We start from the raw sequence: 19,972 nt of genomic DNA on the forward strand, positions 1-19,972 counted from the left end.
GGTTAGTATCACACCTCATGTAGCCTAGCCCATAGTCCAATATGTTTTAATAAGGTTAGTATCACACCTCATGTAGCCTAGCCCATAGTCCTATATGTTTTAATAAGGTTAGTATCACACCTCATGTAGCCTAGCCCATAGTCCTATATGTTTTAATAAGGTTAGTATCACACCTCATGTGGCCTAGCCCATAGGCCTATATGTTTTAATAAGGTTAGTATCACACCTCATGTAGCCTAGCCCATAGTCCTATATGTTTTAATAAGGTTAGTATCACACCTCATGTAGCCTAGCCCATAGGCCTATATGTTTTAATAAGGTTAGTATCACACCTCATGTAGCCTAGCCCATAGGCCTATATGTTTTAATAAGGTTAGTATCACACCTCATGTAGCCTAGCCCATAGTCCTATATGTTTTAATAAGGTTAGTATCACACCTCATGTAGCCTAGCCCATAGTCCTATATGTTTTAATAAGGTTAGTATCACACCTCATGTAGCCTAGCCCATAGGCCTATATGTTTTAATAAGGTTAGTATCACACCTCATGTAGCCTAGCCCATAGGCCTATATGTTTTAATAAGGTTAGTATCACACCTCATGTAGCCTAGCCCATAGGCCTATATGTTTTAATAAGGTTAGTATCACACCTCATGTAGCCTAGCCCATAGGCCTATACGTTTTGATAAGGTTTGTATCACAGATAAAGTGGCCAAATAACTTATTTAAATGAAGCACTTTAATCTGCTTGACAAGGGGTGTAGAGTCTGACTGGCATATATAAACTGCACGCGAGTTTCTAGTTTGGGGAAGATCATTTCCACTATAATAAAAGCATTACATGCATAATTGCATTTGTGGTCACTTTTGATAATGGTGTTTTCCGCTAATGAAACATTCACACTTATAGCCTACTACCATGTGTGCATTGCAGCGCTTATAATGTGAAGAAATAGCCTTATAGTTTATCAAGGTAAATGTTCTGGTCTGTTACGTCAGCCACATTGCATAAAAAAGGTTTGTATTCATTTGGGATCTATCGCATCCCACAACTGTCCCAGACTATGTTTGAAATATTTATTTCTCACACAGAATATAATAGGTTGACTTTGTACTATGGGGATAGTAGATTGACATAGGCTGGTGCTTTTACTGTTCGTTAGGCCTACGCATCTTGTTGGCTGAAAAAAGTAAATATGGACAGTTCTTCCACATGCACCTCGGAGTTGGATGAGGACGCCCGCGGTTGCGTCCCCGATGTGTCTGTCTTAACTTGTAGTCTGTGAGAAAGACCTGATCACGTGATGGAGAGCCATGTGAGTGAGACACTTCGGATAGGGCAGCACACTCTGGGAGAAGGGTACAACTCAACACTCCGGGCCGCAAACGGCATGGATGTTTTTAGGGTGCATTACGACCACAAAGGGGATACCGCCGTGAAAATCGAGGCATTATCAGGTGCTTGTCAAATTGTGAATGAGTAACTGATGGAGTGTGTACAGCCTGCGCAGAAAACAAAGCAGAGATCATGCCTTTCAAGCTACTTTTTTCAAATCATCATTAGTCTCATCATGCAGCCTTACAATGTTACAAATCAAAACATATAGGCCAATGTTTGTAGAACAACTAAAGTTACATTATAACTCTTAATGAATTAAGCATATAGGGGTACTTATTACTTTGTTAACCTCTCAACACAGAATAGCCACGTGTGAGCACTCCCTCAAATCATTTGGAGAAAATATTTATATTTTATTCAGCTTTGTTCAATTGTAATAAAATAATGTAAAATAATGCCAACGAATTAGAAGCAGATCTTGTCCACAGCCATATGGCATAGCCGCATCAGGACCTAACATAAGGACAACTCAGAGTATGCTATTCTTTTCTTCTGAAATAGACTACATTTCATCATATCAGGCTTCTTTAGACATGTCTAAAATAAAGAATGGATTTATTGTGAAGGTGTAGGCTATATTATATGTATTTAAAATGGTTTGTAGACTACATGTATGTGTGAAAGCTAGGAGATGCTAAATGTGTTTATGTTAATTTAAGGGTCAATGACCATGAGATTGACAGTTATTTGCTTGACAATCACCAGCTGACTACATTTTGTGACGACCACAGCCCCAAACCCTATCCACCTGGCACACAATCAAACCCTGAAAGTATCTGAATCAGATCTGGTGGATGAACTATTGTTAGAATTTTCCTGTAGATGTGTGCTGTACTGCACCTCTTTGAAGTTGTCGAAGGCAGAGAGTATGATCTCATGGCCTCCTCTAACCAGACACACAGCGGCCAGCAGCTCCAGAACCAGGGCTTTAGTCCTGTAGACAAAACAAGAAACAAACTCTATTCCACTTGTATGTGGTTCACGTCCACCACACTATGGCTTTGATACATTTCATCTTTAAAGATATGTCATCTCTCCATCAACTGTATACATTCAAAACCCTTGGTAAAGCACTGTATGAAGACATAGAGAAGCTGTAATCCATAAATCCATACTTTGATGTTTAACACCCACATAGAAGCAGGATAGCAGGGGCTGGTCTAGCAGAACTTATGCTAAAAGAGGTCATTATGAAGGGATCAGCTCCCACTCTTTAACACTGTAATCCCCTCTATACTAAACATTCGTCTAACACACTGGATGTATAACAAGCCTTCGTCCCAAATGGAACCCTATTCCCTACATTGTGCACTACTTTTGACCAGCGCCCTATTGGCCCTTCTCAAAAGTAGTGCACTAAATAAGGAATAGGGTGCAATTTTGGATGCAAATCATGCCTTTGCCAGATGGGAGCCCCCCCAACTTCACAGAGAAGACGATGGAAGCCCCCCCCCCCAACTTCACAGAGAAGCCGATGGGAGCCCCCCCCCCCCAACTTCACAGAGAAGGCCGATGGGAGCCCCCCCCCCAACTTCACAGAGAAGGCCGATGGGAGCCCCCCGCCCCCCATGGAGAAGGAGAGGTGTATCATATGAACAGGCTGATCAAATGTTTCACCTTTTTCCTGACCTACACCTTGACCCACCCTTAATACTCTCAAGCTGGGGAGGTGGCCTGAGTTCTTACATTGACTTCTTATTGTGGGTCAGACTTGTGTATACAAGGATTACCTCTTTGCTTGGCTCATCCTCACTTGTGACAAGGGTTCTCTCTGCACTATCTTGGTTTGTATGAGAATCTTTATAAGAATCTTCCACAATGGCTATTCTCAAGCTAAGGAGGTAGGGCCTGAGTTCTGCTTACCTCGAGTTCCTATTGTTCAGGCTGAGGGCTATTTCGTTGACTGCGTGTGCGTGCGACATGACCAGGTTGAAGCCATACTGGAGAGAGAGGAAATAGAGATAAAACTAGATGTGGTAAAACAGAAGAACACTCTCCTCTGTGGCGGCTCATACAGGAAACGTCACACACATCTACAGCAGACTCAGCAGACAGCAGACTCTTAAATAGAAAATGAGGCTGCATATGCCCTTTCCATTTGTTTTGTAATGAGAGAGAATAGTGATTTGTGTTTATACTGTATATTGGTGACAGGGGGTTGCTTTGATAGTGGATATCCCCAGTCAGTACCTGGTAGTTCATTATGGCTCGCAAGCACATGATGCAAACGTGCACGTCGTCCTTCTGGCTCACGAGTCGTGAGTTCTTGATGGTTTTGCTGTTCGGTGCTGTGCCATAGCTGCAACAGAGGGCAAAGGTCAACAACAACATGTTTTTATTCAATGTTTAGTTATCATACTGCAACAACAACAACCACAACAACAATGTATGATTCCACTTCATTCTTCTTGGTTGATCTAAACAGTCAGAGCCCATCTTCATTGTGTGTTCATATTGTGTTTTTTTTGTGACATCTTGATTTGGAACAGCAGGAAGTGAGGTATAAATGAGGCTCAGTGCTGTACAATATCTGGCAGCCATGTGCCTGTATCTACTGGGTTTGTGCTCCACCACCACCAAGCTCAAAGTGAATCACAGAGGGTATTTGGCATAGCAGAGGGACCCAAAATGGCCCATGTGGTTACTGATGCATTCTGGGTAGTTTCCTGACACCCGTTTGTCCCCAGGCTGATGTCTGCTCGTCACAGAGCAGTCTATCCTCCACATCCTCTCATCTTTCTCTCTCTCTTTTCTCGCCTATATCTTTTCTGCTTCTGCTTTTTGAAACAGAGTCTCCTGGGTCTCCTCTCTCTGGCTTGATGTGCTCACTGGATGAAGAATCACAGGGCAGACGGCCCACATGTGGAGCTCAGAACAGCTGGGCCTAATCTGTCCATGACAGAACAGTGGAACACATCTGGATGGAGAAAGACCATCAAACATGGAAGGAAACGCACAGTGCAGACGGCCAAAAAACAACCATTCTGTCTCCGTCTCTGTCCCTGTAACAGCAGACAGATTAACCCACAACCCCCTGCAGTGACATCAGGAGTGACGACACATACCCCATCACTTATCATCTTATCCTATCACATCCTCACCAGTCCCAGACCACTCAACATCATGCCACCATCATCATCATCATCATCGCAGATTACTAGCTGACATGCTATCATATGTTTGGATGGCTACCTGATATGCTAACATGCTAACATACGTCAGGGCCAAGGGTTAGAGGAGCAAGGCACAGTAACAGCAGCAACACAGTAGCAGACGATACGTACCGGAGAACAGACTGGCGCGCAGAGCGGACCAGCGTGTTGCAGAAAGGCTGAGTGCTGCCCTGATGTAGATCCTCTATAGACCTACTCCAGGACTTAGACTTGTCCAGGGAAATCTCCTCCCCCATCTCCAGACCCTCAAAATTCAACCTGGGCCACGGACGGACAGACAAGCAGACAGACGGACGGACAGACGGGTAGACACAGACAGAAAGACAGGCAGGCAGGCAAACAGACAGACAGACAGACAGACAGACAGACAGACAGACAGACAGACAGACAGACAGACATGGGCAGAAGGGGGTCGAGGTAGATTAGGTTAGAAATGCAGCTTGGTAAAAGGTCAAAGGTTATGTTATACAGTAGAACTGCACAGTAAAGCTTAGTGCAACACAGAGGTGACAGGCTCAGTCATTCCCATTCGGGTCCATAATATGCCAGCATGACAATATAAAAGCACAGACTTGGCTCACAATCAAGTCCAACCTATGTATTCCTTGTGTCACTACTTATATTTTATTTAATTTTCGATCTTTATCTTTTACTCTGCATTGTTGGAAAAAAGACCCATAAGCAGTGATCCCTCCAAGCTGCGCCACAGTAGCCCTGAGACTGCCGTGCAGAAATATCAGCCAACAGAGACAAGCTGGAGATTCTACCGCTGGCCAATCAGATGTCTCAGATGACCGTGTCTGCAGCAAAGTTGATACTGTGATATTTCTAAATGTTTAAAACCAGACTAGAGACTCTCAACTAATACAGTAAAGATCTACTGTTTCTAAACGTTTAAAACCAGACTAGAGAGAGACTGTCAACGAATACAGTAAAGATCTACTGTTTCTAAATGTTTAAAACCAGACTAGAGAGACTGTCAACGAATACAGTAAAGATCTACTGTTTCTAAACGTTTAAAACCAGACTAGAGAGAGACTGTCAACGAATACAGTAAAGATCTACTGTTTCTAAATGTTTAAAACCAGACTAGAGAGAGACTGTCAACGAATACAGTAAAGATCTACTGTTTCTAAATGTTTAAAACCAGACTAGAGAGAGACTGTCAACGAATACAGTAAAGATCTACTGTTTCTAAACGTTTAAAACCAGACTAGAGAGAGACTGTCAACGAATACAGTAAAGATCTACTGTTTCTAAATGTTTAAAACCAGACTAGAGAGAGACTGTCAACGAATACAGTAAAGATCTACTGTTTCTAAATGTTTAAAACCAGACTAGAGAGAGACTGTCAACGAATACAGTAAAGATCTACTGTTTCTAAATGTTTAAAACCAGACTAGAGAGAGACTGTCAACGAATACAGTAAAGATCTACTGTTTCTAAATGTTTAAAACCAGACTAGAGAGAGACTGTCAACGAATACAGTAAAGATCTACTGTTTCTAAATGTTTAAAACCAGACTAGAGAGAGACTGTCAACGAATACAGTAAAGATCTACTGTTTCTAAACGTTTAAAACCAGACTAGAGAGAGACTGTCAACGAATACAGTAAAGATCTACTGTTTCTAAACGTTTAAAACCAGACTAGAGAGAGACTGTCAACGAATACAGTAAAGATCTACTGTTTCTAAATGTTTAAAACCAGACTAGAGAGAGCTGTCAACGAATACAGTAAAGATCTACTGTTTCTAAACGTTTAAAACCAGACTAGAGAGAGACTGTCAACGAATACAGTAAAGATCTACTGTTTCTAAACGTTTAAAACCAGACTAGAGAGAGACTGTCAACGAATACAGTAAAGATCTACTGTTTCTAAACGTTTAAAACCAGACTAGAGAGACTGTCAACGAATACAGTAAAGATCTACTGTTTCTAAACGTTTAAAACCAGACTAGAGAGAGACTGTCAACGAATACAGTAAAGATCTACTGTTTCTAAACGTTTAAAACCAGACTAGAGAGAGACTGTCAACGAATACAGTAAAGATCTACTGTTTCTAAACGTTTAAAACCAGACTAGAGAGAGCTGTCAACGAATACAGTAAAGATCTACTGTTTCTAAATGTTTAAAACCAGACTAGAGAGACTGTCAACGAATACAGTAAAGATCTACTGTTTCTAAATGTTTAAAACCAGACTAGAGAGAGACTGTCAACGAATACAGTAAAGATCTACTGTTTCTAAACGTTTAAAACCAGACTAGAGAGAGACTGTCAACGAATACAGTAAAGATCTACTGTTTCTAAACGTTTAAAACCAGACTAGAGAGAGACTGTCAACGAATACAGTAAAGATCTACTGTTTCTAAACGTTTAAAACCAGACTAGAGAGACTGTCAACGAATACAGTAAAGATCTACTGTTTCTAAATGTTTAAAACCAGACTAGAGAGAGACTGTCAACGAATACAGTAAAGATCTACTGTTTCTAAACGTTTAAAACCAGACTAGAGAGACTGTCAACGAATACAGTAAAGATCTACTGTTTCTAAACGTTTAAAACCAGACTAGAGAGAGACTGTCAACGAATACAGTAAAGATCTACTGTTTCTAAACGTTTAAAACCAGACTAGAGAGACTGTCAACGAATACAGTAAAGATCTACTGTTTCTAAATGTTTAAAACCAGACTAGAGAGAGACTGTCAACGAATACAGTAAAGATCTACTGTTTCTAAACGTTTAAAACCAGACTAGAGAGAGACTGTCAACGAATACAGTAAAGATCTACTGTTTCTAAACGTTTAAAACCAGACTAGAGAGACTGTCAACGAATACAGTAAAGATCTACTGTTTCTAAACGTTTAAAACCAGACTAGAGAGAGACTGTCAACGAATACAGTAAAGATCTACTGTTTCTAAACGTTTAAAACCAGACTAGAGAGACTGTCAACGAATACAGTAAAGATCTACTGTTTCTAAACGTTTAAAACCAGACTAGAGAGAGACTGTCAACGAATACAGTAAAGATCTACTGTTTCTAAATGTTTAAAACCAGACTAGAGAGACTGTCAACGAATACAGTAAAGATCTACTGTTTCTAAACGTTTAAAACCAGACTAGAGAGAGACTGTCAACGAATACAGTAAAGATCTACTGTTTCTAAATGTTTAAAACCAGACTAGAGAGACTGTCAACGAATACAGTAAAGATCTACTGTTTCTAAATGTTTAAAACCAGACTAGAGAGAGACTGTCAACGAATACAGTAAAGATCTACTGTTTCTAGACGTTTAAAACCAGACTAGAGAGAACTGTCAACGAATACAGTAAAGATCTACTGTTTCTAAACGTTTAAAACCAGACTAGAGAGAGACTGTCAACGAATACAGTAAAGATCTACTGTTTCTAAACGTTTAAAACCAGACTAGAGAGAGACTGTCAACGAATACAGTAAAGATCTACTGTTTCTAAACGTTTAAAACCAGACTAGAGAGACTGTCAACGAATACAGTAAAGATCTACTGTTTCTAAACGTTTAAAACCAGACTAGAGAGAGCTGTCAACGAATACAGTAAAGATCTACTGTTTCTAAATGTTTAAAACCAGACTAGAGAGACTGTCAACGAATACAGTAAAGATCTACTGTTTCTAAACGTTTAAAACCAGACTAGAGAGAGACTGTCAACGAATACAGTAAAGATCTACTGTTTCTAAACGTTTAAAACCAGACTAGAGAGAGACTGTCAACGAATACAGTAAAGATCTACTGTTTCTAAACGTTTAAAACCAGACTAGAGAGACTGTCAACGAATACAGTAAAGATCTACTGTTTCTAAACGTTTAAAACCAGACTAGAGAGACTGTCAACGAATACAGTAAAGATCTACTGTTTCTAAATGTTTAAAACCAGACTAGAGAGACTGTCAACGAATACAGTAAAGATCTACTGTTTCTAAACGTTTAAAACCAGACTAGAGAGAACTGTCAACGAATACAGTAAAGATCTACTGTTTCTAAACGTTTAAAACCAGACTAGAGAGAGACTGTCAACGAATACAGTAAAGATCTACTGTTTCTAAACGTTTAAAACCAGACTAGAGAGACTGTCAACGAATACAGTAAAGATCTACTGTTTCTAAACGTTTAAAACCAGACTAGAGAGACTGTCAACGAATACAGTAAAGATCTACTGTTTCTAAACGTTTAAAACCAGACTAGAGAGAGACTGTCAACGAATACAGTAAAGATCTACTGTTTCTAAACGTTTAAAACCAGACTAGAGAGAGACTGTCAACGAATACAGTAAAGATCTACTGTTTCTAAACGTTTAAAACCAGACTAGAGAGACTGTCAACGAATACAGTAAAGATCTACTGTTTCTAAATGTTTAAAACCAGACTAGAGAGAGACTGTCAACGAATACAGTAAAGATCTACTGTTTCTAGACGTTTAAAACCAGACTAGAGAGACTGTCAACGAATACAGTAAAGATCTACTGTTTCTAAACGTTTAAAACCAGACTAGAGAGACTGTCAACGAATACAGTAAAGATCTACTGTTTCTAAACGTTTAAAACCAGACTAGAGAGACTGTCAACGAATACAGTAAAGATCTACTGTTTCTAAATGTTTAAAACCAGACTAGAGAGACTGTCAACGAATACAGTAAAGATCTACTGTTTCTAAACGTTTAAAACCAGACTAGAGAGAGACTGTCAACGAATACAGTAAAGATCTACTGTTTCTAAACGTTTAAAACCAGACTAGAGAGACTGTCAACGAATACAGTAAAGATCTACTGTTTCTAAACGTTTAAAACCAGACTAGAGAGAGACTGTCAACGAATACAGTAAAGATCTACTGTTTCTAAATGTTTAAAACCAGACTAGAGAGAGACTGTCAACGAATACAGTAAAGATCTACTGTTTCTAAACGTTTAAAACCAGACTAGAGAGAGACTGTCAACGAATACAGTAAAGATCTACTGTTTCTAAACGTTTAAAACCAGACTAGAGAGAACTGTCAACGAATACAGTAAAGATCTACTGTTTCTAAATGTTTAAAACCAGACTAGAGAGAGCTGTCAACGAATACAGTAAAGATCTACTGTTTCTAAACGTGTCAAACCAGACTAGAGAGAGACTGTCAACGAATACAGTAAAGATCTACTGTTTCTAAACGTTTAAAACCAGACTAGAGAGAGACTGTCAACGAATACAGTAAAGATCTACTGTTTCTAAACGTTTAAAACCAGACTAGAGAGAGACTGTCAACGAATACAGTAAAGATCTACTGTTTCTAAATGTTTAAAACCAGACTAGAGAGAGACTGTCAACGAATACAGTAAAGATCTACTGTTTCTAAACGTTTAAAACCAGACTAGAGAGAGACTGTCAACGAATACAGTAAAGATCTACTGTTTCTAAATGTTTAAAACCAGACTAGAGAGACTGTCAACGAATACAGTAAAGATCTACTGTTTCTAAATGTTTAAAACCAGACTAGAGAGAGACTGTCAACGAATACAGTAAAGATCTACTGTTTCTAAACGTTTAAAACCAGACTAGAGAGAGACTGTCAACGAATACAGTAAAGATCTACTGTTTCTAAACGTTTAAAACCAGACTAGAGAGAGACTGTCAACGAATACAGTAAAGATCTACTGTTTCTAAACGTTTAAAACCAGACTAGAGAGAGACTGTCAACGAATACAGTAAAGATCTACTGTTTCTAAACGTTTAAAACCAGACTAGAGAGAGACTGTCAACGAATACAGTAAAGATCTACTGTTTCTAAATGTTTAAAACCAGACTAGAGAGAGACTGTCAACGAATACAGTAAAGATCTACTGTTTCTAAACGTTTAAAACCAGACTAGAGAGACTGTCAACGAATACAGTAAAGATCTACTGTTTCTAGACGTTTAAAACCAGACTAGAGAGAGACTGTCAACGAATACAGTAAAGATCTACTGTTTCTAAACGTTTAAAACCAGACTAGAGAGAACTGTCAACGAATACAGTAAAGATCTACTGTTTCTAAACGTTTAAAACCAGACTAGAGAGAACTGTCAACGAATACAGTAAAGATCTACTGTTTCTAAACGTTTAAAACCAGACTAGAGAGACTGTCAACGAATACAGTAAAGATCTACTGTTTCTAAATGTTTAAAACCAGACTAGAGAGAACTGTCAACGAATACAGTAAAGATCTACTGTTTCTAAACGTTTAAAACCAGACTAGAGAGACTGTCAACGAATACAGTAAAGATCTACTGTTTCTAAACGTTTAAAACCAGACTAGAGAGACTGTCAACGAATACAGTAAAGATCTACTGTTTCTAAACGTTTAAAACCAGACTAGAGAGACTGTCAACGAATACAGTAAAGATCTACTGTTTCTAAACGTTTAAAACCAGACTAGAGAGACTGTCAACGAATACAGTAAAGATCTACTGTTTCTAAACGTTTAAAACCAGACTAGAGAGAACTGTCAACGAATACAGTAAAGATCTACTGTTTCTAAACGTTTAAAACCAGACTAGAGAGAGCTGTCAACGAATACAGTAAAGATCTACTGTTTCTAAACGTTTAAAACCAGACTAGAGAGAGACTGTCAACGAATACAGTAAAGATCTACTGTTTCTAAATGTTTAAAACCAGACTAGAGAGACTGTCAACGAATACAGTAAAGATCTACTGTTTCTAAACGTTTAAAACCAGACTAGAGAGAGACTGTCAACGAATACAGTAAAGATCTACTGTTTCTAAATGTTTAAAACCAGACTAGAGAGAGACTGTCAACGAATACAGTAAAGATCTACTGTTTCTAAACGTTTAAAACCAGACTAGAGAGAGACTGTCAACGAATACAGTAAAGATCTACTGTTTCTAAACGTTTAAAACCAGACTAGAGAGAGACTGTCAACGAATACAGTAAAGATCTACTGTTTCTAAACGTTTAAAACCAGACTAGAGAGAGACTGTCAACGAATACAGTAAAGATCTACTGTTTCTAAATGTTTAAAACCAGACTAGAGAGAGCTGTCAACGAATACAGTAAAGATCTACTGTTTCTAAACGTTTAAAACCAGACTAGAGAGAGCTGTCAACGAATACAGTAAAGATCTACTGTTTCTAAATGTTTAAAACCAGACTAGAGAGACTGTCAACGAATACAGTAAAGATCTACTGTTTCTAAACGTTTAAAACCAGACTAGAGAGACTGTCAACGAATACAGTAAAGATCTACTGTTTCTAAACGTTTAAAACCAGACTAGAGAGAGCTGTCAACGAATACAGTAAAGATCTACTGTTTCTAAACGTTTAAAACCAGACTAGAGAGACTGTCAACGAATACAGTAAAGATCTACTGTTTCTAAATGTTTAAAACCAGACTAGAGAGAGCTGTCAACGAATACAGTAAAGATCTACTGTTTCTAAACGTTTAAAACCAGACTAGAGAGACTGTCAACGAATACAGTAAAGATCTACTGTTTCTAAACGTTTAAAACCAGACTAGAGAGACTGTCAACGAATACAGTAAAGATCTACTGTTTCTAAACGTTTAAAACCAGACTAGAGAGAGACTGTCAACGAATACAGTAAAGATCTACTGTTTCTAAACGTTTAAAACCAGACTAGAGAGACTGTCAACGAATACAGTAAAGATCTACTGTTTCTAAACGTTTAAAACCAGACTAGAGAGACTGTCAACGAATACAGTAAAGATCTACTGTTTCTAAATGTTTAAAACCAGACTAGAGAGACTGTCAACGAATACAGTAAAGATCTACTGTTTCTAAACGTTTAAAACCAGACTAGAGAGACTGTCAACGAATACAGTAAAGATCTACTGTTTCTAAATGTTTAAAACCAGACTAGAGAGACTGTCAACGAATACAGTAAAGATCTACTGTTTCTAAACGTTTAAAACCAGACTAGAGAGACTGTCAACGAATACAGTAAAGATCTACTGTTTCTAAACGTTTAAAACCAGACTAGAGAGACTGTCAACGAATACAGTAAAGATCTACTGTTTCTAAACGTTTAAAACCAGACTAGAGAGACTGTCAACGAATACAGTAAAGATCTACTGTTTCTAAATGTTTAAAACCAGACTAGAGAGAGACTGTCAACGAATACAGTAAAGATCTACTGTTTCTAAACGTTTAAAACCAGACTAGAGAGAGACTGTCAACGAATACAGTAAAGATCTACTGTTTCTAAACGTTTAAAACCAGACTAGAGAGACTGTCAACGAATACAGTAAAGATCTACTGTTTCTAAACGTTTAAAACCAGACTAGAGAGAGACTGTCAACGAATACAGTAAAGATCTACTGTTTCTAAACGTTTAAAACCAGACTAGAGAGAACTGTCAACGAATACAGTAAAGATCTACTGTTTCTAAATGTTTAAAACCAGACTAGAGAGAGCTGTCAACGAATACAGTAAAGATCTACTGTTTCTAAATGTTTAAAACCAGACTAGAGAGAGACTGTCAACGAATACAGTAAAGATCTACTGTTTCTAAACGTTTAAAACCAGACTAGAGAGAGACTGTCAACGAATACAGTAAAGATCTACTGTTTCTAAACGTTTAAAACCAGACTAGAGAGAGACTGTCAACGAATACAGTAAAGATCTACTGTTTCTAAACGTTTAAAACCAGACTAGAGAGAACTGTCAACGAATACAGTAAAGATCTACTGTTTCTAAACGTTTAAAACCAGACTAGAGAGACTGTCAACGAATACAGTAAAGATCTACTGTTTCTAAATGTTTAAAACCAGACTAGAGAGAGACTGTCAACGAATACAGTAAAGATCTACTGTTTCTAAACGTTTAAAACCAGACTAGAGAGAGACTGTCAACGAATACAGTAAAGATCTACTGTTTCTAAACGTTTAAAACCAGACTAGAGAGAGACTGTCAACGAATACAGTAAAGATCTACTGTTTCTAAACGTTTAAAACCAGACTAGAGAGACTGTCAACGAATACAGTAAAGATCTACTGTTTCTAAACGTTTAAAACCAGACTAGAGAGACTGTCAACGAATACAGTAAAGATCTACTGTTTCTAAATGTTTAAAACCAGACTAGAGAGACTGTCAACGAATACAGTAAAGATCTACTGTTTCTAAACGTTTAAAACCAGACTAGAGAGAGACTGTCAACGAATACAGTAAAGATCTACTGTTTCTAAATGTTTAAAACCAGACTAGAGAGAGACTGTCAACGAATACAGTAAAGATCTACTGTTTCTAAACGTTTAAAACCAGACTAGAGAGACTGTCAACGAATACAGTAAAGATCTACTGTTTCTAAACGTTTAAAACCAGACTAGAGAGAGCTGTCAACGAATACAGTAAAGATCTACTGTTTCTAAACGTTTAAAACCAGACTAGAGAGAGACTGTCAACGAATACAGTAAAGATCTACTGTTTCTAAATGTTTAAAACCAGACTAGAGAGACTGTCAACGAATACAGTAAAGATCTACTGTTTCTAAATGTTTAAAACCAGACTAGAGAGAGCTGTCAACGAATACAGTAAAGATCTACTGTTTCTAAACGTTTAAAACCAGACTAGAGAGACTGTCAACGAATACAGTAAAGATCTACTGTTTCTAAACGTTTAAAACCAGACTAGAGAGAGACTGTCAACGAATACAGTAAAGATCTACTGTTTCTAAACGTTTAAAACCAGACTAGAGAGAGCTGTCAACGAATACAGTAAAGATCTACTGTTTCTAAACGTTTAAAACCAGACTAGAGAGAACTGTCAACGAATACAGTAAAGATCTACTGTTTCTAAACGTTTAAAACCAGACTAGAGAGAGACTGTCAACGAATACAGTAAAGATCTACTGTTTCTAAACGTTTAAAACCAGACTAGAGAGAGACTGTCAACGAATACAGTAAAGATCTACTGTTTCTAAACGTTTAAAACCAGACTAGAGAGACTGTCAACGAATACAGTAAAGATCTACTGTTTCTAAACGTTTAAAACCAGACTAGAGAGAGACTGTCAACGAATACAGTAAAGATCTACTGTTTCTAAATGTTTAAAACCAGACTAGAGAGAGACTGTCAACGAATACAGTAAAGATCTACTGTTTCTAAACGTTTAAAACCAGACTAGAGAGACTGTCAACGAATACAGTAAAGATCTACTGTTTCTAAACGTTTAAAACCAGACTAGAGAGAGACTGTCAACGAATACAGTAAAGATCTACTGTTTCTAAACGTTTAAAACCAGACTAGAGAGACTGTCAACGAATACAGTAAAGATCTACTGTTTCTAAACGTTTAAAACCAGACTAGAGAGAGACTGTCAACGAATACAGTAAAGATCTACTGTTTCTAAACGTTTAAAACCAGACTAGAGAGAGACTGTCAACGAATACAGTAAAGATCTACTGTTTCTAAACGTTTAAAACCAGACTAGAGAGACTGTCAACGAATACAGTAAAGATCTACTGTTTCTAAACGTTTAAAACCAGACTAGAGAGACTGTCAACGAATACAGTAAAGATCTACTGTTTCTAAACGTTTAAAACCAGACTAGAGAGACTGTCAACGAATACAGTAAAGATCTACTGTTTCTAAACGTTTAAAACCAGACTAGAGAGAGACTGTCAACGAATACAGTAAAGATCTACTGTTTCTAAACGTTTAAAACCAGACTAGAGAGACTGTCAACGAATACAGTAAAGATCTACTGTTTCTAAACGTTTAAAACCAGACTAGAGAGAGACTGTCAACGAATACAGTAAAGATCTACTGTTTCTAAACGTTTAAAACCAGACTAGAGAGACTGTCAACGAATACAGTAAAGATCTACTGTTTCTAAACGTTTAAAACCAGACTAGAGAGAGACTGTCAACGAATACAGTAAAGATCTACTGTTTCTAAACGTTTAAAACCAGACTAGAGAGACTGTCAACGAATACAGTAAAGATCTACTGTTTCTAAACGTTTAAAACCAGACTAGAGAGAGACTGTCAACGAATACAGTAAAGATCTACTGTTTCTAAACGTTTAAAACCAGACTAGAGAGACTGTCAACGAATACAGTAAAGATCTACTGTTTCTAAACGTTTAAAACCAGACTAGAGAGAGACTGTCAACGAATACAGTAAAGATCTACTGTTTCTAAACGTTTAAAACCAGACTAGAGAGACTGTCAACGAATACAGTAAAGATCTACTGTTTCTAAACGTTTAAAACCAGACTAGAGAGACTGTCAACGAATACAGTAAAGATCTACTGTTTCTAAACGTTTAAAACCAGACTAGAGAGAGACTGTCAACGAATACAGTAAAGATCTACTGTTTCTAAACGTTTAAAACCAGACTAGAGAGACTGTCAACGAATACAGTAAAGATCTACTGTTTCTAAACGTTTAAAACCAGACTAGAGAGAGACTGTCAACGAATACAGTAAAGATCTACTGTTTCTAAACGTTTAAAACCAGACTAGAGAGAGACTGTCAACGAATACAGTAAAGATCTACTGTTTCTAAACGTTTAAAACCAGACTAGAGAGACTGTCAACGAATACAGTAAAGATCTACTGTTTCTAAATGTTTAAAACCAGACTAGAGAGAGACTGTCAACGAATACAGTAAAGATCTACTGTTTCTAAACGTTTAAAACCAGACTAGAGAGACTGTCAACGAATACAGTAAAGATCTACTGTTTCTAAACGTTTAAAACCAGACTAGAGAGAGACTGTCAACGAATACAGTAAAGATCTACTGTTTCTAAACGTTTAAAACCAGACTAGAGAGACTGTCAACGAATACAGTAAAGATCTACTGTTTCTAAATGTTTAAAACCAGACTAGAGAGAGACTGTCAACGAATACAGTAAAGATCTACTGTTTCTAAATGTTTAAAACCAGACTAGAGAGACTGTCAACGAATACAGTAAAGATCTACTGTTTCTAAACGTTTAAAACCAGACTAGAGAGAGACTGTCAACGAATACAGTAAAGATCTACTGTTTCTAAACGTTTAAAACCAGACTAGAGAGAGACTGTCAACGAATACAGTAAAGATCTACTGTTTCTAAACGTTTAAAACCAGACTAGAGAGACTGTCAACGAATACAGTAAAGATCTACTGTTTCTAAACGTTTAAAACCAGACTAGAGAGACTGTCAACGAATACAGTAAAGATCTACTGTTTCTAAACGTTTAAAACCAGACTAGAGAGAGACTGTCAACGAATACAGTAAAGATCTACTGTTTCTAAACGTTTAAAACCAGACTAGAGAGAGCTGTCAACGAATACAGTAAAGATCTACTGTTTCTAAACGTTTAAAACCAGACTAGAGAGAGACTGTCAACGAATACAGTAAAGATCTACTGTTTCTAAACGTTTAAAACCAGACTAGAGAGACTGTCAACGAATACAGTAAAGATCTACTGTTTCTAGACGTTTAAAACCAGACTAGAGAGACTGTCAACGAATACAGTAAAGATCTACTGTTTCTAAACGTTTAAAACCAGACTAGAGAGAGACTGTCAACGAATACAGTAAAGATCTACTGTTTCTAAACGTTTAAAACCAGACTAGAGAGACTGTCAACGAATACAGTAAAGATCTACTGTTTCTAAATGTTTAAAACCAGACTAGAGAGACTGTCAACGAATACAGTAAAGATTTACTGTTTCTAAACGTTTAAAACCAGACTAGAGAGAGCTGTCAACGAATACAGTAAAGATCTACTGTTTCTAAATGTTTAAAACCAGACTAGAGAGAGACTGTCAACGAATACAGTAAAGATCTACTGTTTCTAAACGTTTAAAACCAGACTAGAGAGACTGTCAACGAATACAGTAAAGATCTACTGTTTCTAAATGTTTAAAACCAGACTAGAGAGAACTGTCAACGAATACAGTAAAGATCTACTGTTTCTAAACGTTTAAAACCAGACTAGAGAGACTGTCAACGAATACAGTAAAGATCTACTGTTTCTAAACGTTTAAAACCAGACTAGAGAGAGACTGTCAACGAATACAGTAAAGATCTACTGTTTCTAAACGTTTAAAACCAGACTAGAGAGACTGTCAACGAATACAGTAAAGATCTACTGTTTCTAAACGTTTAAAACCAGACTAGAGAGAGACTGTCAACGAATACAGTAAAGATCTACTGTTTCTAAACGTTTAAAACCAGACTAGAGAGAGACTGTCAACGAATACAGTAAAGATCTACTGTTTCTAAACGTTTAAAACCAGACTAGAGAGAGACTGTCAACGAATACAGTAAAGATCTACTGTTTCTAAATGTTTAAAACCAGACTAGAGAGAGCTGTCAACGAATACAGTAAAGATCTACTGTTTCTAAACGTTTAAAACCAGACTAGAGAGAGACTGTCAACGAATACAGTAAAGATCTACTGTTTCTAAACGTTTAAAACCAGACTAGAGAGAGACTGTCAACGAATACAGTAAAGATCTACTGTTTCTAAACGTTTAAAACCAGACTAGAGAGAACTGTCAACGAATACAGTAAAGATCTACTGTTTCTAAACGTTTAAAACCAGACTAGAGAGAACTGTCAACGAATACAGTAAAGATCTACTGTTTCTAAACGTTTAAAACCAGACTAGAGAGAACTGTCAACGAATACAGTAAAGATCTACTGTTTCTAAACGTTTAAAACCAGACTAGAGAGAGACTGTCAACGAATACAGTAAAGATCTACTGTTTCTAAATGTTTAAAACCAGACTAGAGAGAGACTGTCAACGAATACAGTAAAGATCTACTGTTTCTAAACGTTTAAAACCAGACTAGAGAGACTGTCAACGAATACAGTAAAGATCTACTGTTTCTAAACGTTTAAAACCAGACTAGAGAGAGACTGTCAACGAATACAGTAAAGATCTACTGTTTCTAAACGTTTAAAACCAGACTAGAGAGAGACTGTCAACGAATACAGTAAAGATCTACTGTTTCTAAACGTTTAAAACCAGACTAGAGAGAGACTGTCAACGAATACAGTAAAGATCTACTGTTTCTAAACGTTTAAAACCAGACTAGAGAGAACTGTCAACGAATACAGTAAAGATCTACTGTTTCTAAACGTTTAAAACCAGACTAGAGAGACTGTCAACGAATACAGTAAAGATCTACTGTTTCTAAACGTTTAAAACCAGACTAGAGAGACTGTCAACGAATACAGTAAAGATCTACTGTTTCTAAACGTTTAAAACCAGACTAGAGAGAGACTGTCAACGAATACAGTAAAGATCTACTGTTTCTAAATGTTTAAAACCAGACTAGAGAGAGCTGTCAACGAATACAGTAAAGATCTACTGTTTCTAAACGTTTAAAACCAGACTAGAGAGACTGTCAACGAATACAGTAAAGATCTACTGTTTCTAAACGTTTAAAACCAGACTAGAGAGAGACTGTCAACGAATACAGTAAAGATCTACTGTTTCTAAACGTTTAAAACCAGACTAGAGAGACTGTCAACGAATACAGTAAAGATCTACTGTTTCTAAACGTTTAAAACCAGACTAGAGAGAGACTGTCAACGAATACAGTAAAGATCTACTGTTTCTAAATGTTTAAAACCAGACTAGAGAGACTGTCAACGAATACAGTAAAGATCTACTGTTTCTAAACGTTTAAAACCAGACTAGAGAGAGACTGTCAACGAATACAGTAAAGATCTACTGTTTCTAAACTGTTTAAAACCAGACTAGAGAGACTGTCAACGAATACAGTAAAGATCTACTGTTTCTAAACGTTTAAAACCAGACTAGAGAGAACTGTCAACGAATACAGTAAAGATCTACTGTTTCTAAATGTTTAAAACCAGACTAGAGAGACTGTCAACGAATACAGTAAAGATCTACTGTTTCTAAACGTTTAAAACCAGACTAGAGAGAACTGTCAACGAATACAGTAAAGATCTACTGTTTCTAAACGTTTAAAACCAGACTAGAGAGAGACTGTCAACGAATACAGTAAAGATCTACTGTTTCTAGACGTTTAAAACCAGACTAGAGAGACTGTCAACGAATACAGTAAAGATCTACTGTTTCTAAACGTTTAAAACCAGACTAGAGAGAGACTGTCAACGAATACAGTAAAGATCTACTGTTTCTAAACGTTTAAAACCAGACTAGAGAGAGACTGTCAACGAATACAGTAAAGATCTACTGTTTCTAAACGTTTAAAACCAGACTAGAGAGACTGTCAACGAATACAGTAAAGATCTACTGTTTCTAAATGTTTAAAACCAGACTAGAGAGAGACTGTCAACGAATACAGTAAAGATCTACTGTTTCTAAATGTTTAAAACCAGACTAGAGAGAGACTGTCAACGAATACAGTAAAGATCTACTGTTTCTAAATGTTTAAAACCAGACTAGAGAGAA

General features: G+C 37.3%; 1 protein-coding gene across 4 annotated transcripts in view; it reads right to left on the bottom strand.

Annotated features, from left to right (window-relative positions):
* LOC106592748 (formin-like protein 3) overlaps nucleotides 1-19,972 on the bottom strand; it is a 119,749-nt gene that overhangs the window by 27,752 nt on the left and 72,025 nt on the right. For 3 of the 4 annotated variants that reach the window (XM_045696307.1, XM_045696308.1, XM_045696306.1), the window contains exons 5-8: nucleotides 4,684-4,830; nucleotides 3,590-3,698; nucleotides 3,263-3,339; nucleotides 2,240-2,333 (exon numbers count right to left, since the gene is read on the bottom strand). In XM_045696307.1, the coding sequence (XP_045552263.1) occupies nucleotides 2,240-2,333; nucleotides 3,263-3,339; nucleotides 3,590-3,698; nucleotides 4,684-4,830 (427 nt within the window). The remainder of the gene's footprint in view (nucleotides 1-2,239; nucleotides 2,334-3,262; nucleotides 3,340-3,589; nucleotides 3,699-4,683; nucleotides 4,831-19,972) is intronic. The other variant, XM_045696309.1, reaches the window with a different exon arrangement.

This window comes from Salmo salar, chromosome ssa15, assembly GCF_905237065.1.
Source record: "Salmo salar chromosome ssa15, Ssal_v3.1, whole genome shotgun sequence".
In the NCBI taxonomy this organism is placed as follows: Eukaryota; Metazoa; Chordata; class Actinopteri; order Salmoniformes; family Salmonidae; genus Salmo; species Salmo salar.